Source organism: Muntiacus reevesi, chromosome 2 (assembly GCF_963930625.1).
Source record: "Muntiacus reevesi chromosome 2, mMunRee1.1, whole genome shotgun sequence".
Taxonomy (NCBI): Eukaryota; Metazoa; Chordata; class Mammalia; order Artiodactyla; family Cervidae; genus Muntiacus; species Muntiacus reevesi.
In genome coordinates this window covers 51625072-51650311 of record NC_089250.1, presented here as the reverse complement: position 1 = coordinate 51650311, position 25240 = coordinate 51625072, and the positions used below count along the sequence as shown (strand labels likewise).

The following is a 25240-nucleotide window of genomic DNA, read 5'->3' as shown; positions in this document are numbered from 1 at the left end:
CCAATCAAAGTACCTGTGTGTGCAGAGTTCCCGAGGTGTAAGAGGGCAAAATATACTCAAGGAATAAGCCCTGGGAGAGAGCTCAGAAATCCAGTCAACAAGTGGCTTATCACTTCGTAGTGCATCTCAGACCCCCTGGGGACCTGGTGGGTGCTACCTTAGATTTGAGTTCATATGCACACACAGAAACTGGCATCCACTGTCCAAGGATCTCCAGTTAAGAATTCTTTATGTAAAGTCAATTCTTCATTCACAGATGCCCAAACAGGCCAAGAGAATGTCAAGGTGGCAGTCACAGCAAAGCATTGCCTCTGCAGCAGTATTTTCTTTGGTCTCTCTTGTTCAAACTAGAAACTCACCTTAAGTGACTAATGATCTTTATTTCAAAGCGAAGCAGGTGAAAGCTGACTGCAAGCTTGGCAAGCATGGAGACAGCTTGACAACTGATGTGCTTCACTGCGGGGTAATTAAGTGCCAAGTCAGATTTTTCTGAGAAGCCCCAAACACCACAATAGCCAGTCTCTTCTCTGAGGCAATTGGTTTTCTTCATATAGGGAAGCTCAAATCCCCTCCTTGCGGCAAGGGGATGGGGGTGGGCAGGACATGTTGCTGAATAAGCTTAGATGTAAATATTCTGGAGCTTGTCTGGGAATGAACTCAGGGTGTCATCATTCAGGGTGCAGATTTTCAGTCAATCCGTAAGCCCCAGTCTAGCCTCTACTATGCCCTCACTTTTTCCCTATACTATGGCCATTAAATCTGGGCCCACTCAGATTCAGTTTCTGTAGCATATTCGATCCCGGGTATCCTCTGAAGGGTGAGTGCCTGACTGCAATGGGTCAAAATAACCCACAGCAGAGACTTTGGGTCAATCCTCTGCCTTATCGCCACTCCCTCCACTACCTGGTTCTCCCAGCTCCTGAGCCTTGCAGGGTTCCAGGGTGAATGGGCTGCTCCTGGATACACGCCCCTGCTTAGGTAGGATGGCTGACTCTTCTCCATTTCGCCAAATCGTTTGCCACTCCCCAACCAAGTTACTGTCTCCATATGCTGTCTTAGGGTTGGAGCTGTCTCCTGGTTTCATCAAAGATAGAGAGGGTGCTTGGACGTTCTCCCTGTGGTCTGGAATGGCTTTTATATTTTATAAAAAGAGCATAGACACAAGGCTCAGCTACTCTTAAATATGCTTAACAATACTGAACTGCATGCTGAAGAATGGGTAAAGATGCTAAATTTAATGTTATGTGTTCTTTTGCCAAAATTAAAACCAAAACAAAACTCAGCCATCTTAAAAACAGAAGTCTCCTGTTCAGTTTTCTATGAATTTTGAAAAACAAAAACAACAAGCCATTTCCTTGAATATCTATGGATGTGTAGAATGTGGATATTTTTATTCCTTCTATACAATTTATTGAGATAATTACAGGGAATATCTAAAGCTGTGGTTCTCAAAGTGTGGTCTTCAGACCAGCTACATCAGGATCACCCAGAAATTTGTTGAAATGCAAATTCTCTGGTTCTACCATAGACCTACTAAATCAGAAACTCTACAATCTGTGTTTTAAAAGCCTCTCCACAACTAAATATTGAGTATTAGCTTTGTGACTGTTGATATGTAATTAAATTGTGAGAAGCACTTATCTAGAGCAATATGGGGGGAAAGAATAAAATTAAGCATAGGTTGAACACCAAAGGGAGGATCTAACTCCATCACATGGAGAAAAGGTAAAGGAAATCATGAAAGTGAGGTAGCAGGTAATTCAAAGAGTGGCAACCATGTGTCAGGTACCATACGTGCCCGTTTACACACTTATTTAATCTTCAGCTTCCTTGAAAAGAAAGAATAGTTCCCCCATTTTGCAGATAAGAAAACTGAGGCTTAGGGAAGGTAACTTAGGTACTCAAAAAGAAATCTGCCTGATTTTTTTGGTCTTTCTCTTTATTTTCCACATCTCCCTCTTTTAAAATTAACCCCAACACTGAGAATATCTCTGGATATGGGAGACAGAGAAAACCAATAACCCTATCCATCCTTCAAAGCAGAACTCAAATGTCACCTCTTTTGGGAAGGCTTCCAGGACTACTTTGCTCAAAGTTAACCTTCCCATAGCTCTTTGCACTTACTTATTTCAGAGTATCTTATACACCTTATTGTAGAAGTTCTCAAATCTTTGGTCCCAGAATCCCTTAGGAATTATTGACATTTATAGCAAATGAACCTTCACATAAACCCCACAACTTACACAAAAATTAACTCAAAATGTATGAAAGATTGGATGTAAAATGTTACACTACAAAACTTTTAGAGAGAAAAAAAAGAAAATCTTGAGGACCTAGGGCTGAATAAAGAGTTCTTAGATTTAACACCAAAAGCATGATCCATAAAGAAAAAAAAAAAAGATAAATTGGATCATTCAAAATGAAAACCTTTTGTTCTAAGAAAGAGACTGTGAAGGGGATAAAAACACTAGAAGAAAATATTTGCTGATCACATAACTGACAAGGGCCTGGTATCTAGAATACATAAAGAACTCTTAAAACTCCAAAGTGAAAACAAACAATCCAGCCAATTAGAAAATGGGCAAAAGACATGAACAGATATAGCAATGAAAAGGATATATGGTTGACAAATAAGCATGTGAAAAACTCCTTCCTGGATCATAGCCTTGTTGTGGCAAAGGGGCTTGCATAACTCAATGAAGCTATGAGCCATGCCATGTGGGGCCACCCAAGACAGTACCAGACTACCTTACCTGTGTCCTGAGAAACCTGTATGCAGGACAAGAAGCAACAGTTAGAATCAGACATGGAACAACAGACTAGTTCAAAATTGAGAAAGAAGTATGAGAAGGGTATATATTGTCACTCTGATTATTTAACTTAAATGCAGAGTATATCATGTGAAATGCCGGACTGGATGAATCACAAACTGGAATCAAGATTGCCAGGAGAAATATCAACAACCTCAGATATGCACATGATACCAAGGCAGAAAGTGAAGAGTAACTAGAGCCTCTTGATGAAGGTGAAAGAGGAGAAAAAAAGCTGGCTTAAAACTCAACATTCAACAATCTAAGATCATGGCATCCAGTCCTACCATTTCATGGCAAATAGAAGGGGGAAAAGTGGAAGCAGTGACATTTTATTTTCTTGCGCTCCAAAATCATTGCGAACAGGGATTACAATAATGCTTGCTCCTTGGAAGAAAAGCAATGACCAACCTAGACAGGGTATTAAGAAGCAGAGACATCACTTTGCTGACAAAGGTCCCTGTAGTCAAAGCTATGATTTTCCAGTAGTCACGTATGGATGTAAGAACTGAATGTAAAGACTGAGAGCTAAAGAATTGATGTTTTTGAATTGTGGTGCTGGAGAAGACTCTTGACAGTCCTTTGGACAGCAAGGAGATAAAACCAGTCAATCCTAAAGGAAATCAACCTTGAATATTCATTGGAAGGAGTGATGCTGAAGCTGAAGCTCCAATACTTTGGCCACCTGATGCAAAGAGCAGCTTCACTGGAAAAGACCCTGATGCTGTTGCCAAAATCTTGGGTCCCTGTCCACCAATGCCAAATTGAAATATGGAGACAGAGTTTGGAGGAAATAGAAAAGAATAGCTTTATTATTTTTACCAGGCAAAAGGGAAACATCTCAGGCTAACACCTCAAGAACTGTGCCCTCCTTTCTCAGGAAAAGGAAGAGGTTTTATATCCTCTTGAAGGTCTGGCTTAATTTTCTCTCCTGCAAAATTTCTAAACAGCCACAGCTGGCATAAGGCAACTCAGCAACTGGGTCTTGTGTCCCTGAGGCTATTGGCCCACGACCTTCTTTCCAAAATGCAGAATGCTACAAGAGAGTGTAGGGGGACAAGTATGCCAGGGGCAGAGTATAATCTATATGGAGTCAGAGAGTAATTAGCTCTGTGAAGGACAAGTCCAGCTACAAGTATTTGTTTGTAGTAACAGTTAAAGAATAACCAAGATTGTTTAACTCTTGTAGGCCTGGTTGACTGGTATGTGCCAAAGATTGTTCACTCATTTCTGTTTTACTGCAAAAAATTTCCCCCATTAGTTCTTGCCTCTGTATCAATGGAAGAAAGGAAACAGGCACTGTTCTTGTTTGGCTGCAGACAAAAACCAGCTTTGCTCCATTTGACAAACATCAGCTGCCTGGTCCATCTATCTCCTACATCAATGCTGAGAAAGACTGGAGGCAAAAGAAGAAGGGGGAGGCAGAGAATGAGATGGTTGGATAGCATCACTGACTCAATGGACATGAATTCGCGCAAACTCTGGAAGATAGTGAAGGACAGGAAAGCCTGGTGTGCTGCAATCTATGGGGTGGCAAGGAGTCGGGCATAACTCAGGGAAGGAACAACAACATATGAAGGTATTTTCAACATTATTACCATCAGGAAATACAGCTTAATATCACAATGAAATATCCCTACACAACTATCAGAATGGCTAAAATAAAAAATACTGATGACACTATACGCTGGTAAGGATGCAGAGAAATCAGATCACTCATAAATTCCTGGTAGGAATGTAAATGGTACAGCCACTCAGGAAAAGTCGCAGTGACTTGTTACAAAATTAAGCATGTGCTTACCATACCACCCAGTAACTGTACTTTGGGGCATTTATCCCAGAGAAGAGAATTTATGTTCATACAAAAGTCTGTACATGAATTATGAACATTCAGGTACTTTATTCATAAAGCAACTTTATTCATAATAGCCAGAAATCAGAAACAATCCTAATGTAGAACAATTAAACACACGGTGGCACATCTGTGCCTGGAACAGTCCTAGGCTGTAGCAGGAAACAGACTATTCACACTTGCAACTACATGGATAGAGGTTGCAAAGGAATTACACTGAGAAGACCAACCTCAAAATGTTACATAATGTAAATGAAATTTTCCATTTATATAATGTTCTTGAATTGACAAAATTATAGAGTGGGAGAATGGGGGTTAGGGAGGGGAGGGAAGGAGGTGGCTGTGTCTACAAAAGGGCACTGAGGCACCCTTGTCATGGAGCTGTTCTGTATCTTGACTCTGGGGGTGGTTACACAAATCTACACGCCTGATAGAGCTGCACAGTATTGAACACACTCACAAATACAAGGAAAATGGGTGAAATCTGGAAAAGAGGGGTGCAGGGGCCCGTTTCCTGCTTGCGATATTGTACTAAAGTTATGCAAGGCATTACCATTCAGGGAAACTGGAGGAGGGGTACTCAGATCTCGCCATATTATTTCCTATGATTGCATGTGAACCTACAATGATCTCAAAATGAAAGGTTTAAAATAAGAACTGAAGGCCATAAGGGACTTTTATTGAGGCTCTGCTGTGCTGTGTTTAATCGTGTCTGACTTTGTGTGACCCCGTGGACTGTAGCCCGCCAGGCTGCTCTATCCATGGGGATGCTCCAGGCAAGAATACTGGAGTAGGTTGCCATTTCCTCCTCCAGGGGATTTTCCCAATCCAGGGATCCAACCCAGGTCTCCTACATTGCAGGCAGATTCTTTACCGTCTGAGCCACCAGGGAAGCACTATTTAGGTTGCATTACCAAATTTGAAATTAAAATGGGGACATTTTAACAGTATTTATTTATCTTTGACTTATCTTTGAAACAATAATATGCATAAACTTAAAATGTATAAATACATAACAAAACATTTTTGTAAAAAACAAGTATATTTTCATTGAGAAGAATGACCATATTTTACAAGTTGACAAACCTCTTATAAGTCTAACTTCACAGATAACTGGATTCTCATGTCCATTTCTATATGCTGTAATATCACACATCATGCAGCTTCTGGAAAATTCCACGGTACACACATGGAAAATTGAGAGTAAAAGGGGCAAACAGAGTCAGCATTCTTATGAAAATAATACAGATCCCCTAAAAGGGTCTCAGGGACCACAGCTGAGAGATTCCTGCACTAGTGCGACACATGTGTTCCTGAGAGGGAAGAGGACCAGAGGACGTCTTCATCTCTCTGTCCAAGCGCCTTGCACGGCGACTGGCACAAGGCTGACACTGAATGACTATTTGATGAACCAATGGAATGGTGACAATTTGTTAGCCCCGCAGGGCGGGGGATGGCGGGGTGGGGAAGAGAGGAGGGGAAGGAGAGAGGAGGGGGCAGGGGGCAGATAGCACCCATCTGGTTGACGGTGTATTACTGCAGACTTTCAGTTGAGTCAGAGTAAAGGTCAGCATGTCCTGGTGTCGCTTGGCCCCACGGAACAAACATTTGCTCTGAGAAATCAGTTGGCTCCCGGAGCATGAAACCTGGGTCTGCGGTGACGGACTGGCCTTTTGAGAAAGGTCTCGCGGTGTCAGTCTTGAACTTGAGGTCTCTCCACGCGGCTCAGCCCCAGCATGGTGAGGAGATGGCTGAGTGGGCTGGGCAGAGACACAGTGAACGCTTCTCTCGACTTCTTTCTTCCCCTCGTGCCCCTGACTCCCTAGGTCACCCCCCAGCACCCTCAGTGGCCGGTCTCAGCCCACTCGGACCACAGCTGCTCTGGGAAGAGGAAAACAGCTTCTAGTCACCAGGCTGCCGATGGTTCTCAGTCTCATCCAAGGTATTCACCAAGGCACAGTTTACCAGGGAACATAGAAGAGGCAGAGGCTGGCTTGAAACTGCCTTTGAAAAATGTTTTTTGGTATCTGCTTTGTGCCAGACACTCAATCAGATGGTGGGATAGTTTCGGGTGATGACACTTGCCCCCACTTCAAGGAGCCCCTGCTCTAGTGGGGAAGTGACTTGACTCCACACTGGCTGGGAACAGGGACTCTGAAGTGAAACGAGTTCCTGGTGAGGAGGTATCACCTCTCATAGGATCGGGGAGAGAGGTGGATTGTGTCCTTGAAAAGAAAGAGAAGATGGTTGCCTGGCAGGTGGAGGAACAGCACACCAGAAGGCACTGTATTAGGGAAGATGGTCAACGGAGATCAAGCCGACCTCAGGGAACAGCGGGGTAAGTAAAATGAAGGTCTCTCTCTTTCTATCATCACAGTCTAGACTGAAGTGGTCTTCTGGCCCCAACAGTGACCCCACAGGGTCAGGGACCCAGGCCTATCCCTCCTGGTGTCCCCCACACCTGAGGCCTGGCCCTCATCTGTTTTGTGGTTCAGAACCATCAAGTCAGCCACTGGGAGTGCCCAAGCAGAAGGCTAGGCATGCTCCTTCCTTCTGAAGGCACAATTCAGAAGTTGCCCACTTTACTTCCCATTTGCCAGAGCATAGTTGCAAGGGAGGCTGGGAAATGCAATTTTAAAATGCAAGCGTCTATTGCTCTACAACAAATTGGGAGACAACTAGAGGTTCCTGCCCCAAGCACAGAGGTGAGAAAGTGGAGGGAGGTTTGAGAAGCCAATAACTAGGTGTGTTTAGAAGTTGCAGGACAGAGCAGGAAACACAGTAGGAAAGGTAGGTTTGAGTCACAAGTTGGAAAGAGGCCACTTCATTCTGCAAGTCAGGGGTTTCAAACTTGAGCTCACAGAAGCGTCACCCTTGTTGGAGCTTAGCCCCTCTTCCAGGGTGTCTGATTTAGTAGGTCTGCAGAGGAGTCTGAAAATGTACATTTCCAACCAGTTCAAGGGGATGCTGGCACTGCTGGTTCAAGAACTTTGGTAAATGTGGAGCCACAGTAAGTCTAGAGAGAAGAGCAAGAAGAACAAGTCTGTATTTCAGAAAGCTGATTCTGTTATAGTGACAGGGAACAAGCTGTACCAGAACTTTCCAGAGCACTAGAGCTTCTCACCCTCTTGATCCTTAATGTTCCTGAGAAATTTCACTCAAGAAAAATGGAGATGATAAAGAGCCTGCAAAGCAGAGTTCATGGAACTCCAGTGCCCAAGGGCCACTCCCACACCTAAGTTTTTCCATCAATAATAATAATGAGGACCATTTACATACCCAGGTTGCCAGATGAGACAGATCAAAAAGTTGGACAATATCCCAAGGCTGTAAGGATTCACACTCACCTATTCCATAGGTTAGAGAGAAAATTGATACAACTCTTGAAAGGCAGTTGACAATCAAACCAGAATTCTAAATGCCTGTACTCTTTGACCCAATGGTTCCATTTCCAGGAATTGAGCATAGAGATATACTCATGTTTATGTGCAGAAGACAGGTTATTTAATGCTCATTGTACTGGCAAGAGATGGGGAACAATCTGAATATCACTCATAGAAGGTTGGTTAAATAATCCATGGAGCATCTAAAAACGGAATAATGGCAACCCTTAAAAGTAACAAGTTAGGGCTTCCCTGGTGGCTCAGTGGCAAAGAATCCACCTATCAATGCAGGAGACATGGGTTCAATCCCTGCTCTGGGAAGACCCCACAAGCCATGTGGCAACTAAGCCTGTGTGCCATAACTACTGACCCTGTGGTCTAGAGCCTGTGAGCTGAAACAAGAGAAGCCACCGTAACGAGAAGCCCATGCATTGCAATTAGAGAGTAGTCTCCCCTACTTGACGAAACTATAGAAAAGCTGGAGCAGCAATGAAGACCCAAATAAAAAATAATGAAAAAAAATAACAGATCTTAGAAGCCAGTTTAGAATAATCACAGATAGACAGAGATAAAATATATGTCTCAGTGTGTGTGTCAAGGGGCAGAACACACACACTGAAACATATATTTTATCTCTGTCTATTTGTGATTATTCTAAACTGGCTTATAGATCTACATTTGTATACCTGTCTATATGCTATGGGTTTCCCTGCTGGCTCAGACGGTAAAGCATCTGCCTGCAATGCAGGAGACCTGGGTTCGATCCCTGGGTCGGAAAGATCCCCTGGAGAAGGAAATGGCAACCCACTCCAGTACCCTTGCCTGGAAAATTCCACAGATGGAGGAACCTGGTAGGCTACAGTCCATGGGTTTCGAAGAATTGGACACAACTGAGCGACTTCACTTTCCTTTTTCACTATACGCTTACATATGCAGAGTACATTTCTGAAAGGATTTCAAGAAACAGTCTGCCTCTCAGGATAGGAATTGAAATGCAAGTCCAAGTTGGGATGGAAACTCACTTTTCACTGTAACCTTTTTTGTTTGATTATTTCAACCCTGCAAATGCATTATTTATCTAAATAAATAAACATAGAAGAATTGCCATGTTTTATTTCACTAAATCTTCAGAAAACCTGGGAAGAAAGTACTCTTACTATTCACAAGGTAGAGGGAGGTTACATCATTTGGGGAAGGGGTAGAGGGGGAATGGAAGGACTTCCTTTGTAAGGTTTACCAGTTTCCATAGTGTAAATACTCCTGCTGGCTGATTTCCAGCTGCCACCGTGACATCACTGAGCAGAGCTTGGGAGAAATGTGCACGAACAGCTCTCATGAGCCTGGAAGAAACTGCTCCAGCACAGCCTTGTGGGGGAACCTGCACCCCCAAACCAGGCACCATTGACTCTTCCCACTTCATACCTGAAGGGATTATTTTACAACAACAAAACAAATGTAAGCAAATAAGCCATTTCAGGACCTAAGAGCAGCTTCCAGGGATCTTTATAGACACAAGGGCATTTACTTACAGTATAAACAACCTGCCTTGCACTAAATTTGAAACAGAAACCCAGAAATTAAAATTAAGCATCTGGGTTTTATATTTGCAAATTGCTTTGCCATTCTCTTTATGAAATACTGCACACAGCTATACAAACATAAGGCAATAGGAGAACAATAAATAAATCAGCGTTAGTATTCTGTCAACACAGCCCTACATTCTTACCAGGGCCAGCCATCTAAATTAGGAAGGTGGTTTAAAAACTTTCCCGGTGGCTTTAACGGGAGCGGGTGAGTGAGAGGATCAGATAGACTCTGGTTTGAGTTGTGTTCCAGTTCTGCCATTTGTCAGGTGCCTCGGGCAAGTCACCTCACCTCTGAGTCGCAGATTACTCACGTGTTAAGTGAGGATAGGGCCCACTCTACAGATTTGTACAGGAAAGATTGCCAAGTTTAATAGAGAAGGTTAATGTGTGGTCTACACCTGGATATAAGGCAGGGTGGTTTTCCCCATAAATTATCCCTCAGAGAAAAGTGGGAATTGCTTTGTATTTCAGTTCTTACAAAGCCTCACAGAGTCTTTTGTATTACCTAAACTATCTCAATTACTGTATTTTTAAAGTTATTTTCTATGTATTTGTTTGTTCAACTTCACCAGGTCTTAGTTGTGGCATGCGAATCTTTAGCTGCAGTATGCGAACCCCTAGCTGTGGCAGGTGGGATCTATTTCTCTGATCAGCAGAGTCTTAGCCATTGGACCATCAAGGAAGTCCCTCTTCAATTACTTTAAACAACAAAGTACTGTTTGCAAAAGACCAATTTATAGAAGTCACCTGAAGAAAGGGGCTTAAAAAGTTTTTGACACAGCTGTAGTCATTATACTAGGTGTTGACTTCATATCCCGTGTAAAGATGCAAGCCTCATAAAGAGGACTTTAAAAAGGATGTTGTGATCACAAATACAAACCAATAGGACACGCAAAAAAAAAATACTGTCCTAAGATTAAGTGAACTGGGACTTCAAGTATAAAATATCTCAGTGACAACATCATATAAAGCTCAGAAAGTTCTGGATAACAAATAAATTATATAGGAGTGAAATGTATGTCATCTAGAAAGTGAGTTGGGTGATTCAGAAACCACCTGCCCATGAAATTGTCCAGGTAAGAATACTGGAGTGGGTTGCCATTTCCTATTCCAGGGGTGATAAAGATAGGAGGTCAAAGATACACAGGATGAGATGGAATAAAGATGCTTTGTAAAGTGTCAGATTAGGGGGAAAAAACAGTATTTTTAAATTAATATATTAGTCATTAATATACAAAATATTTAAATATCATTTAAATATACTGATAATATTTAAAACATGTACATACCTAAAATAATAAATATTATACATAGACATTTGACAATTTCATCAACAGCCTTAAGAGTTTATACATTCAAGATGGGCCTCCAAATATTTTCTTTTTTGCAAACTTCTCATTGTGAAAAATGGGAGGATCATTTTATACTGGGACTCACCTATCATGGAGACATGTATTCACAAGCACTTAACACTCACAAAGCTCCGTGTGGTTGTGACAGGTACTGTTAGGGTTGTTAATACAATTTTTTTATCATGATTGTTCTCCCACACTTTGGGTTCTTTAGTTGTGCTCTTCTAAGCACTTGCCTGGCTTGGAATTTCCTGGTTTTCAGTGGAATTTCTTAGTTATGTGATCTTGGGCGAGTTGCCTAAACTCTCTCTGCCTCAGTTTCCTCATCCATAAAATAGAGATAAAGACAGAATCTCAGAGGGTTAAGAATTCAACAAATTAGTATATGTAATAAATGTGTAGGGAGTAAGGAGTATAGGTGCAAGTTATTACATATAAAATGGATGGACAACAAGGTCCTACAGGGAACTATAGGTCCTACAGAGAATTATATTCAGTGTCCTGGGACAAACCATAATGGAAAAGACTACAGAAAAGAATGTGTATATAACTGAGCCACTGTGCTATGCAACAGAAATTAGCACAACATTGTAAATCAACTATACTTCTACAATAAAAAAAAAACACCTAAAAATGTATATGAACCAGTGTCTAGTGAGTACTTCTTAAGTGTTAGTTATTATCATTATTTTCACCAGTGGGGAACTGTATTATTTAGAAAAATAGCAGTTTTCCTCACAATACCAGGTTTTGCCAGCAGAAAGTGTGCCTTATTCATAACGAGATCCTGAAAGTGTATTATGTTCAGGTCTCCGCACAGTACCTGGTACCGTAAGTTGAAAGAGGCAACACTTTGAATGTGGATACCAACGCCACAACCTCACTTCTCTCTGGCCAACCAAAATCTCCAGGAGGGTCACAGTGCAATACAGCCGGAAAAGACTGAGGACTCAGAGCTTCTTTCTGGCCCTCACGAGATCCTATGTTCCTCTATGACAGGAACTGGGTTTCATTCATCTCAGTCCCTGATCCAGCAGCCATTAGGAGCTTAATCAATACTCACTAAGCAAGTGAGCAAGGAAGTGCAGTCTACATTATTGAACATTCTTGTAAACTGAATTTTATTTCTTTTTATATCTACAAAAAAGTACTTAAAAACTAACGCCAAACATTAAATACATTAAAAGTTCAAATAATGCAGAAATGTTGAAAGAATTACCTAGAGGGAATTTTTTTTGGCATGTAGAGTATTATTTATCCATATGTTTCCTTTATGTATGTAGAAACTAACGTGAGAACATACAAGTACCACCAGCTTTGAAATCAGATATACCTCAGTTGAAACCATCACTTCTTAGTGCTATGGCTTTGAGAAAGTAATCTAACCTCTCTGAGCCTCAGTTTCTATGGAAAATGGAGATAATAATGAAAAAACCTATAGGTGTATTGGAATAAATTAGTATTTATTTATTTATTTAGTGTTTATTTATAGTACCTAGAACATTCCCGAATACAGAGAAACAACTCAGTGAAGGCTAGCAGCTATGTATACATATTTCAACAAAATTTGAGGTTATGCTAGTTTCCAGTTTATATTTGCATTTTATGTAATAATATGTTCAGTTCCCTGATAGCTCAGTTGGTAAAGAATCTGCCTGCAATGTGGGAGACCTGGGTTCTATCCCTGGGATGGGAAGATCCCCTGGAGAAGGGAAAGGCGACCCACCCCAGTATTCTGGCCTGCAGAATTCCATGGACTGTAGAGTGCAAGGGGTCGCAAAGAGTCAGATACGACTCACCGACTTTTCTTCTATGTTCAGTTCAGCCACTCAGTCCTGTCCAACTCTTTGCGACCCCATGGACTGCAGCACACCAGGCCTCCCTGTCCATTACCAACTCCCAGAGTTTACTCAAACTCATGTCCATCAAGTCGGTGATGCCATCCAGCCATCTCATCCTCTGTCATCCCCTTCTCCTCCTGCTTTCAATCTTTCCCAGCATCAGGTGAGTCAGTTTTTCACATCACGTGGCCCAAGTATTGGAGTTTCAGCTTTAGCATCAGTCCTTCCAGTGAATATTCTGGGTTGATTTCCTTTAGGATTGACTGCTTGCATCTCCTTGCAGTCCAAGGGACTCTCAAGAGTCTTCTCCAACACCATATTTCAAAGGCATCAATTCTTTAGCACTCAACTTTCTTTATTGTCTAACTCTCACATCCATACTTGACTACTGGAAAAACCATAGCTTTGATTAGATGGACCTTCGTAGGCAAAGTAATGTGTCTGTTCTGTAATATGTTGTCTAGGTTGGTCATAGCTTTTCTTCCAAGGAGCAAGTGTCTTTCAACTTCATGGCTGCAGTCACCATATGCAATGATTCTGGAGCCCAAGAGAATAAAGTCTCTTACTGTTCCCATTGTTCCCCTATTTATTTGGCATGAAGTGATGAGACCAGATGCCATGATCTTAGTTTTCTGAATGTTGAGTTTTAAGTCAGCTTTTTCACTCTTCTTTCACTTTCATCAAGAGACTCTATATTTCCTCTTCACTTTCTGCCGTAAGGGTGGTGTCATCTGCATATCTGAGGTTATTGATAGTTCTCCCAGCAGTCTTGATTCCATCTTATGCTTTATCCAGCCCAGCATTTTGCATGATGTACTCTGCATATAAGTTAAATAAGCAGGGTGACAATATACAGCCTTGACATACTCCTTTCCCAATTTGGAACCAGTCTGTTGTTCCATGTTCAGTTCTAACTGTTGCTTCCTGACCTGCATACAGGTTTCTAAGGAGGTAGGGAAGGTGGTCTGGTATTTCCATCTCTTGAAGAATGTTCCACAGTTTGTTGTGATCCACATAGTCAAAGGCTTTGACATAGTCAATAAAAGCAGAAGTAGATGTTTTTCTGGAACTCTTTTGCTATGATCCATTGGATGTTAGCAATTTGATCTCTGGTTCCTCTGCCTTTTCTAAATCTAGCTTGAACATCTGGAAGTTTTCAGTTCACATACTATTGAAGCCTAGCTTTTGAGCATTACTTTGCTAGCGTGTGAGATGAGTGCAATTGTGCAGTAGTTTGAACATTCCTTGGCATTGCCTTTCTTTGGAATTGAATGAAAACTGACCTTTTCCAGTCCTGTGGCCACTGCTGCGCCTTTTCCAAATTTGCTGGCATATTGAGTGCAGCACTTTCACAGCATCATCTTTTAGGATTTGAAATAGTTCAGCTATTTGTTGTGAATTCTTATTCTGTGGTAGCATACAGGAGATAACTCCTTCATTTTGGGCTACATTATATTCAATTGTGTGGCTGTATGTAACTAATTCCCTGTCTCTGGCCCTTGAATATTTCTAATATTTTACTATTACAAATGACCAGAATAAAAATCCTTGTAATATACATACTCTTCCATGCATGGGCATGTATTTCTATAGGATAAATCCTAGAAATGAAATCCCTGGTTCAAGGTATATGAATTTTTAAATATATTAATAAACAATGAATTTTCAAATTCCCATCCTAAAAGGCTGTATGCTTCACACTTTGATCATTTTGTGTACTTTGGTGCCTTCCAGTCATGAACATTTCGACTAGACTCCTCAATAGTTTATTTTGAATGTCCCATAGTAGTTATAGAATCAAGGACTTTGCCCTGCTAGCTCATTGTATTCCTTTACCTTTTGAAGAATCAAAAACAACTCCTGAGAAATTAGCAGCAAATTTTCTGCAGCAAATACTCAGCTGAGAGCCGAACAAAGAATTTCTATGCCATTCCCAGAAGAGAGAGGTGGAAATTCTGAGCACTATAGTGGCTCATAGGAAGAACATTTGAAATGAGAACAATCCATTAAGTTTGGGAAACAGAGTGGCTGCATCTGCTTCCATCTTTGTTTTCTGACTCAGGTCCTCAATAAATAGACATGAGGCCTCCTCTGTTGAGTCTCACTGGATGTAAAGTCTCCAGTGTAGCATCCCCAGGGTGTGATTTGGGTACTTACTACTTGTAGCCCTCCAGATGCTTCTAGGCAATTCAAGGACAAGAGGTGGGTATTGTGGCCAGAAGCTGAACAGCGCCACCAAGCTGACAGGCTGTTTCAGCGGTGGCTAAATCCACTTTTATTTTTAATTTCAAGTTTAACCATGGTAATAAATATATATAATGTTTAAGAGTCAGTGACTGCTACAAGTTAGATAGTACTACAAGTCTTAAAACAAAAATCCCTTTCTTGACCCATCTTTATGCAGCAACAACTCATTCTGTGGTTACTTTCTGGAGGCGAGGAGATGTACTCGATCTTAGCTGTGGTGCTCAGGGGTAGTATCTTGTGTTGAGGTGCACAGACTCTCCAGTCAAGGTGCGTGGGCTCAGGAGTCTCGGTGCTCAGCTTAGTTGCCCCGTGGCATGTGGGATCTTAGTTCCCTGACCAGGGATCGAACCCAAGTCCCCTGCATTGCAGGGTATCCACCTGCTACCTGGGAAGTCCCTGCTTACTTCTTTATACCTGATTATATGCCACATTAAGATCTTAAAATTTTAGACTTTTTCTATTTCTTACAGCTATAAAGAATAGAGATACAGTTTTTCTCTTTCTCTCCACACACACACACACACACACACACACACACACACACATGCACGCACGAACACTCACACATACACATGCTCCCTCTCCAATTTTTCCCAAATAATTATATCATAATTTCTGGTTAAATCAATGTACTGTTTTTACATTATAATGACAATGTAATATTAGTTCCAGCTGAGTGTTATAGTTTATGATGATTACAATGTTTTTCTTAAAAATCGTTTTTATTTTCTTGGCTTTAATAATCACCTCGTGACTTATTTGCTTAAGTTTTCAACGTAATAGCTCCAATCCATCCCCAAATTCTTTGCCAGAACTCCAGTCCTCTACAACTGCATCATTGTTGTGCTCAGTCCAGGGGCAGTATAGTGTGTGTATTAGTTTTGGTTCCTGGACCAGCAACACCAACATTAGCATCATCTGGGACCAGTAAGATGTAAATAATCAAGCCCAATCTAGGACTCACTGGTTAGTGGCTCTGGGGGTGGGGCCCAGCAATCTAGGTGATACTGAGGTGCACTCAAGCTGGAGAACCTTGGTTTGTATAACAGTTAAGAGTTTAGATGGAGACAGTGACAGGCTTTACTTTCTTGGGCTCCAAAATCACTGGAGATGGTGACTGCAGCCATGAAATGAAAAGACTCTTGCTCTTTGGAAAAAAAGCTTTGACCAACCTAGATAGCATATTAAAAAGCAGAGACATTACTCTGCCTACAAAAGTCTGTTTAGTCAAAGTCATGGTTTTTCCAGTATTCATGTATGGATGTGAGAGTTGGACGATAAGGAAAGCTGAGCATCAAAGAATTGAGGCTTTTGAACTGTGGTGTTAGAGAAGGGACTCTTGAGAGTCCCTTGGACTGCAAGCAAATCAAACCAGTTAATTCTAAAGGAAATCAACCCTGAATATTCACTGGAAGGACTGATGCTAAAGCTGAAGCTCCAATAGGGCTACCTGATGCAAAGAGTTGACTCATTGGAAAAGACCCTGATGCTGGGAAAGATTGAAGGCAGGAGAAGGGGACAACAGAGGATGAAATGGTTGGATGGCATCACCGACTCGATGGACATGAGTTTGAGAATGTTCCAGGAGTTGGTGATGGACAGGAAAGCCTGGTATGCTGCAGTTCATGGGGTCGCAAAGAGTTGGGCAGGACTGAGCAACTGAACTAACTAAGAGTTTGGATACCAAAACACAAGGCTGCTGGGGATCAGATTTCAGCCATTCAGCTTGTTTGTGATGTGACAGCTTCGAAGGCTCTGTCTTCCCATTCATAAAGTGGAGTCAACCATCTCTCCCTGTAGTTGCGAGAGGCTAGTTAGAAAGCATGATAGGCTCCAGTTTTTCTTGGAGACAGAGCTCCTGGAGCCTCAGAAATCCAGTTCTGTCAAGGGAGGGGAATTCAAGCCAACAGCATAGCCTTCCCCCAGCTCTTCCCAGTGTCTCTGGCTCAGAGTACACCCTCTACCTGAGGCATCCACCTCAAGCTTCTGTCCTTCAGCACCTCCACGGTCCCCCTCCCATAACCCATATCAGCTTCTCCCTCTTTAGGAACCCCACTGAGCTGCCCTGCTACAATTGCCATTTCAGATAATTCTCCACCATGGCCCCCTGCCACCTCCTGCCCCCAACCCTCAACCCCCAAGCTTCCTCCTCATTCTTACTACCCTCTTGTACAGCCCACTGGAGCAGCCTTAGCCTTTTGTCAGCTCCCATCCCTTCTACACTTCTCCACCCACCCAATCTTTTCCTCTCAGGCCAGAACCTAATGCTTTTCTTGCAGAATTTCTCCCCACCCACCCAGGGTTGGCTGCCCCCTGGGTAGTCTCACCCCCTGAGTACCAGGGGCGAGAAGGGAGCATCATTCTGCTTCCCACTACTCTTCTCTATTCCCTGTGCTCCAGTCACACCAGCCTCTTCGCCTGCTACAATCTCAGGGCCTTTGCACCTGCTCTTCCCCCTGACACGGAATGTTCTTCTAGTCGCTATGCATTTGGCTGATTCTTTGGCTTCCACTAGGACTCTGCTCAATAGTCAACTCCTCTCCTGAACCCTCCATTCTAACACAGAATCTACGCCACCCTTTGCTCTTCTTTCACCTGCTTCATTGTCCTTTGTAGGGTTAATGCTATTTGGAATTGCATAATCCCACTATGTCTTATTTTCTATGTCAGCCTGTCAAAGGCAGGGGTCTACTGGAAGGACCTAAAGCCTCCCTGCTTCTCCTCTTCCTTCATCTCTTCTGTCACTAAATATTGAGCTCTAGTCATGTCTGGCACTGTACGAGGCTCCAGGGAACTGGAGGTAGGACTGTTTGTCAACAGAGAAAGGCATGGAAGAAGGTTTGCCATAATTGTTCAAGTAAATGCTTACCTTGGGGAGGCTGAGCAGGGTAAGTTGGTATGAAGAGCCTGAGGTGTCAGTTCAAACTCCAGTTAATCAAACTCCTCTCTCAGTCTCTTCATCTGTAAAATGGGGCTAATGATAGTAACTACCTCACAGGATGGGCATGAGAATTCTCTGTTAATTTCTGTGCTGGACAGAAAACTTTAATAAATATTGGCTATTGGTCATAATAATAAGAATAGGTTATTTCTGTAACTTAAACAAACCAAAGTGCAGGTCAAAAACATCAAGCCGTCAACAGTTTTTTCAAGTAGCCTGGCCCTTCTCATAGCATGAAAAAGAATTTACACTCATGGTTCTCCCAGAGCTTCAGATCTGATCTCTCCTAAAGGTCAGGTAGGAAAACTATAGGAAGGGAGACTCCACTGGACTTGCTCAACACATGCCAGTGAGGACAGGAGTGGAGCCAGAGCTGTGCCTGAGCACGATGCAGCCGTCTGCCCTTAGAAACTCTAAGTAGGACCTTCCTGGTGGTCCAGTGGTTAAGAATTTGCCAGCCAATGCAGGGGACTCAGGTTCAGTCCCTGGTCCAGGAAGACCCCACATGTTGCAGGGCAACTTTGCCTGGGCATCACAACTACTGAGGCCACATGCTGCAACTATTGAAGCCAGTATGCCCTAGAGCCCATGTTCTACAACAAGAGAAGCCACTGCAGTGAGAAGCCCGCGTACCGCAACTAGAGAAAGCCTGCCTGTAGCAACAAGGAACCAGTGCAGCCAAAAATAAAATAATTTTTAAAATAATAATAAATAATTTAATAAAAAAGAAGCTCTAAGTAAAGATATGGGTGTTCATAGTGGCACAGTATGGTTTGTTTTCTCATCTTTTAAATCAACTTTACTGCAATATAATTTACATACAGTAAAACTCCATCACCCAGAAAATTCCCTTGCGCCCCCTAAGCAGTAAATTCCCACCCAAAGATGACCACTGATACGATTTCTGCTACCACAGATCAGTGCAGCTTGCATTTACATTAATGGAATTACACAGTATGTACTCTTCCCCTCCACCCCCATTTATAAAGTAGCTTTATTTAGGTAAAGCTGTAAACTTGATGCTCAAAAATTGCACTTATTTAAAGCAGTTTTTTTTTTTTTTTTAACATATTCTCCTCTTGAAAGTATAGTAAGATAATTTCAAGGTCAGGAACATATACACCCCCTCAAAAAGTTTATCAAGTCCCTTTTATATTCCATCTCCTCCTCCCTACCCCAACTACTAATCTGCTTTCTTAGTCACCATAAATTAGCTTGCATTTTCAAGAATCATATATAGAATTATCCAGTATATATACTTCTGTACCTGACTTCTTTCACTTGGCATAATTATTTTGATTCAGCCATGTTGTCGTATCAATATTTCATTCCTTTTTCTCACCCAATGAACAGCATTTCTTGGTATAAGAATACAACAATCTGGTTATTCATTCAAATATTGTTGAACACTGGAGTGTTTTTCAATTTGGGACTCTTAAAGAAAAAGCCAGTATAAACATTCTTATGTAAGTACATTAATGAATTCTTACTGGGCTATAGTGTAAATATAAGAAACTGCTAAGCTTTTTTCTACAAAGTGGTTGTACCTTTTCACATTCTCACCCACTGGCTTACATTTGACATCAATCATGTTCCTGTCTCACAGCTTCTGTACTTATTCCCTCTTCCTGAAATGCCTTTCCACTAGCACAGCTAAGTTGAGGTTCCAGTTCATGTCACTGTTAAAGACTTAATTGTGTCACTCTCCCCTCCACACCCTTGCCAAACTCATTTGTGGAATTTACAGTTTCCCAGTACCTTTATTGTTCAGTCATTCAGTCGTGTCCAACTCTTTGCGACCCCATGGACTGCAGCATGCCAGGCTTCCCTGTACTTCACCATGGAATTCACAATCCCCCAGTACCTTAGAATATTTGGAGATAAAGTCTTTAATGGGGTGATTAAGCTAAATGAGCCAGTTAGGGTAGGCCCAAACGCAGTATGACTGTGTCATTTCTAGAGGAGGAAAAGATAACCAACATAGAGGAAGGGTCTTATGCCTTATAGCCAGAAGGCAGCATCTACAAACTAAGGACAGAGGTTTCAGGAGAAACCAAAATGCCAACACTCTGATCTTGGACTTCTAGTCTCCACAACTGTGAGAAAATAAATTTATTAAGCCACCCAGTCAGTGGTATTTTGTTATGGAAGCCCTAGCAAACTAAACTAGAGACTCTTCAACCACCATTGGAAAAACTGATTCAGGCAAGAATCATCAATGAATGGTAAAAAACAGTGGGTGAGGGTCTGAGGCAGAACAGGATAGTCTCAGAATATCTTCCCATGAGATACTTAATAACTAAAAAGGGGAAAACAGTAACTTTCCAGTGGAGTACCATGGCAGACACCAAGTGATCAAAGTGAACATCATCAGTACTGGGATAAAACGTCATGTGCCTCCTGATGCGGTCCACGGAGGACTCAACTTCTTTTGGTGCCATTCCTACCAAAAATGCATAACCTGATTCTAATCATGAGAAAATATCAGACATATCTAAATTTAAGGACATCTAGAAAATAACTCACCAGTACTCTTTAAAAATGTTAAGGTCACAAAGACAAAGAAAAGCTGAGTAATTAACTGCTTTTCTGAAGAAACTGAAAAGGCATGGGGAATCTCTGGTGGCTCAGCGGTAATCTGCCAGCAATGTAGGAGACTCGAGTTCGATCCCTGGGTCGGGAAGATCCACAGGAGGAGGAAATGGAAATCCACTCCAGTATTCTTGCCTGGGAAAATCCATGGACAGAAAAGCCTGGTAGGCTACAGTCCATGCAGGTCACAAAGAGTCTAATATGACTTAACAACTAAACCACCACCACCAAAGAGGCATGACAACTAAATGTAAATATGTGATCCTGATTGGATTGTGGGAATAGCTACATTATTGGGACAAGTGGCAACATTTAAGTATGGAAGATGTATTAAAAATTGTTTTATTGTCAAAATTCTTGATTTTGATAGTTGTACCAAGGTTTTGCAAGACAATATTCCTGTTCTTAGGAAATACACACAGAAGTATTTGGGATTAAAAGGGCATGATGTCTGAAACACAAAGTGGTGTGGGGGGGAAAGTACACCCACGTCTTTATACAAAACATACACAAATACACAAGAGAATAGGACAATGCAAATATAGTAAAATATAGCAAATTATTATTCTGGTTAAAAAATGTATGAGAATCTTTACCATGCTTGCAATTTATATGTAAATTTGAAATCTTACCCCCAAAATTTATTTTAGTGATCACACCAAAGAAGTGGCCTGTCCCCAATCCCCAGGCACTCTTTAGCTCATTCTTTTCATCTATCACACTTACATTGTCAAAATGATTCTGTGTATTTTTTATTTAATAATATCTAACATTTAATGTGTGCAAAGGCCCTGTCCTAAGTGCTTGAACCTTCTAAACTCACTGACTTCTCACATACTGCTCTTCCCATTTTATAGATAAGGACAAGAGACACAAGAAAGTGTGTTCACTAATTTGCAGTCACCCATATGATTTGATGAGGCACAGAACCTCAACTAAGGTAGAGATTGTCTTGTTCAGTGCTCTTTCCCCAGCAAGAATGCGGTGCTAAGTTGCTTCAGTCTTGTTGCACTCTCTGACCCTATGGGCCCTAGATCACCAGCTCCTCTGTCCATGGGCTTTTCCAGGCAAGAATACTGGAGTGGGTTGCCATGCCCTCCTCAATGAACTCTTCCCCACCCAGGGATCAAACCAGCATCTCTTATGTTTCCTGCATTGGCAGGTGGGTTCTTTATCATAGCTACCTGGGAAGCTTGAGCATCTGGAAGTTCACGGTTTACGTATTGCTGAAGCCTGGCTTGGAGAGTTTTGAGCATTACTTTACTAGCGTGTGAGATGAGTGCAATTGTGCAGCAGTTTGAGCATTCTTTGGGATTGCCTTTCTTTGGGACTGGAATGAAAACTGACCTTTTCCAGTCCTGTGGCCACTGCTGAGTTTTCCAAATTTGCTGGCATATTGTGTGCAGTACTTTCACAGCATCATCTTTTAGGATTTGAAATAGCTCAACTGGAATTCCATCACCTCCACTAGCCTCGTTCATAGTGATGCTTTCTAAGGCCCAACATCACCGACTGGATGGAGGAGTTTGAGCAAACTCTGGGAGTTTGTGATGGACAGGGAAGCCTGCCATGCTGCGATTCATGGGGTTGCAAAGAGTCGGACACGACTGAGCAACTGAACCAAACGGAACCTGGGAAGCAATGTAAAAAACGGGCGCCTCACACATTATAGGCACTCCATAAATATCTGTAGATTCAGTTTACAAATACGGAACAACTATTAGGCACCACGAGTGAACAAGATATTAAAATTCCTGCCTCAAAGAAGTTTACATTCAGTGCTCTCAGCCCTGCATCCAATTAGCCACTTTCTATTTACATATAAATATTTACATATTAACATTTTATATAAAATATGCTTATTTAATTTGGGGCTATCAATCCTGGGAGGTAAGGCCCAGTCTAGCCATTTTGCAGAAGAGGAAACTGAGGCTCCAAGTGGAGGCAATGGTCTGCCCAAGATCATCAACAGGTTTAATAGGAGACAGGGTATGGAGTCCAGCCCAGTCCGGGCGGTTCCCAGGCAAGACCCATGAATCAATTAAACCGACCAATCCAATCGACCAATCAGTATTTATTAGGGCCTACTGCGTGCAGCTCTTCTCGCAGCGCGGGCGAAGAGAGGAGGTTGCGGTGCACAAGCGGCTGTGGAGACCAGAGACCACAGCCGAATCGCGGGAATTTGGCGCCTATTTTTTGTTGGTTGGGTGTTCTCGCCTGTGATTGGGCCCCCGCCCCGCGTGGGTGCGCCGGGCTGCGGCTGCTCCGCCGACCCTGGCAGGACCCCGGCGGCGCAACACTCAGCCGGCCTTCCGGGGGATGGGCCACCAGGAGCCTCCGCTGGCCCGACTGAGGGCCGGACGTGCGGCTTATATAAAAAGGTTACGTAAAGGGCTCAGCTGGCGCGAACACGTGGAGAGCCGCGGGAGCCCGGACGCTCAGCTGTACCCCGAGAGCACTGCTGCGGTCACTCGTACAGTAGCAGGCGCCGTCGCACGCCCGACCCGGGCCGCGGCCTCCCGCGCGGCTCCGTACCCGAGGCAGCCCTGTCCAGGGGCGGACCATCCCCAGCCGGGGGCCTTAGGAGGGAAACGCGCTGCCCGGAAGTGGAAGGGCGCCGGCCAGGTAAGCGCGCTGTCCGCGGCGTAAAAGCTAGCACCGAAGATGAAACTACGCCTGCCTCCTCAGGCGTCTGTGAGGGCACTTGGGCCCCAGGTTGGGCGCGCTCAAGGACGCCGAACTTTTAAGCCAACCCCTTACACCCGCAGTCCGGCGGGACTTGGGTCGGTCCGCGGGGCTCTGTTCGGGCTTAATTCAATGGACTGTTTACACCCGGGAGAACTCAGGGCGGGACGCGGGGAGGGGCATCCCAAAGGGAGCCAGGCGGCGGAAAAAGATTTCCACAGTCCGAATTGCTTCTGAAGGCGATTTTCATCAGTCGTGAAAACTGCGGGTCCTTGTTTTTCGTACTGCTACACGATAAATTAACTGAAAAGGCGGGTACTTTCTGCTCTCTTTTCCGGCTCTCCCCTCTGAGCCAGTGCCCCGTGGTTTCGTCTTTCCCGCTTTCCCCTCCCCTCCCCCGTTCGCTCTGCAGCCGTGGCTTCCGTCTTAAAGGGGCCGCAACGGCCAGAGGAGGAGGTGGGACGCCCTGAGGCCTACACTCCAGGCCTGCCCGCCTCGGCCTGGTCGTTTAACCGATTTTTTCGCCCGCAGGTCACAATCCAAGGTCCCGCTCTTCCACGTCCCGGGGCCGGACGGAGGGATGAGGCAGGGGGGTCCCGGGCAGCGCCGTTGCTGCTCCCCCCGCCGCCCGCAGCCATGGAAACGGGGGAGGAGGACGGCGCTCGCAGAGGTACACAAAGCCCCGAGCGGAAAAGGCGAAGCCCAGTGCCGCGGGCGCTCAGCGCGAAGCTGAGGCCGGCGGCGGCGGCCCAGGCCATGGATCCGGTGGCGGCCGAGGCCCCGGGCGAGGCCTACCTGGCGCGGCGGCGGCCGGAGGGCGGCGGCGGGTCGGCGCGGCCGCGCTACAGCCTGTTGGCGGAGATCGGGCGCGGCAGCTACGGCGTGGTGTACGAGGCAGTGGCCGGGCGCAGCGGGGCCCGGGTGGCGGTCAAGAAGATCCGCTGCGACGCCCCCGAGAACGTGGAGCTGGCGCTGGCCGAATTCTGGGCCCTGACCAGCCTCAAACGGCGCCACCAGAATGTTGTGCAGTTTGAAGAGTGTGTCCTGCAGCGCAACGGGCTCGCCCAGCGCATGAGCCACGGCAACAAGAGCTCGCAGCTTTACCTGCGCCTGGTGGAGACCTCGCTCAAAGGTAGGAGCGCCGAGGGCCGCCCTGGCTACGCCGGGCCTGGGCCCAAGAGTCTGGTGGCCAGACCCAGACTGAACCCTGGACCCCGAGAACCTGGTCCCAGTCCTGTCACCCTGGACCCGACACACCCTCCTTTCTGCGCCAGGCAAAAAGTCCGCCCTCCCCTCTCCTGAACCGGAATCAGTTTCCAGCCCTAACACTAGCTGGTATTTTCATAACAAGGGCTCATTAAGTGCTAACCATTGTGGTAGTAGTGCTCCTTATGTGCGAGCCATTATTAGGAAACGTCTAGCACTTTGAAAGTCGGATTTGGAAGTGGAGGGGGTTGGGTTCAGAGTTAGTGGAAGAACTACCGAGCCCCCTCACAGGCTTGGGCCCCTTCTCTTTCCCTCCCAAAGCAAACAAAAAGAAAAAAACTCAGCTGGACCCACCCACACCCACTCCTTGTCTAGTTCCAAAAATCCCGGCACCATCCGGCTCCACCCTGCAGACTCTGGTTCGTCTTTTTCCTCTGAGACCCCCAGCTCTTCTTCCCAGGGCACTCAAGCTAACTGGCGGTTTTTAGGCTAGGTCCTCTTGGGACCTGCAGCATAATAACCCCATAGGTGGGCCAGAACTGTCACACAACAACATCGAATATCTTTTTCCTCTTGTCTTACACGTTCTTAACTTTCTGAGGCTGACTTGTAAGTGGTTTTGTTTCTAGAGAAGGTAGGGCTCAGTGAGGCAAAGGGGTTTTGCAGTCCTAGGGAGGGAAAGTCCTGGTTTGGGGGTTTTGACTGCAGTTAGAGGGGTGTGTGCATCCTGAGTGCTCACGTGTCT

General features: G+C 44.0%; 1 protein-coding gene and 1 long non-coding RNA gene across 3 annotated transcripts in view; one reads left to right on the top strand and one right to left on the bottom strand.

Moving 5' to 3' along the window:
* Positions 1 to 24240, bottom strand: part of LOC136159398 (uncharacterized) — a 76131-nt gene extending 51891 nt beyond the window's left edge. Inside the window, exon 1 of the long non-coding RNA XR_010661463.1 lies at positions 24085 to 24240. This is a non-coding gene — a long non-coding RNA (uncharacterized lncRNA). The remainder of the gene's footprint in view (positions 1 to 24084) is intronic.
* STK35 (serine/threonine kinase 35) overlaps positions 22741 to 25240 on the top strand; it is a 42806-nt gene continuing 40306 nt past the window's right edge. For both annotated transcript variants that reach the window (XR_010661462.1, XM_065921569.1), the window contains exons 1-2: positions 22741 to 23229; positions 23821 to 24421. Coding sequence is in view for 1 of the 2 variants with exons in the window: in XM_065921569.1 (XP_065777641.1) it covers positions 22924 to 23229; positions 23821 to 24421 (907 nt within the window). In the remaining variant the exon portion in view is untranslated. The remainder of the gene's footprint in view (positions 23230 to 23820; positions 24422 to 25240) is intronic.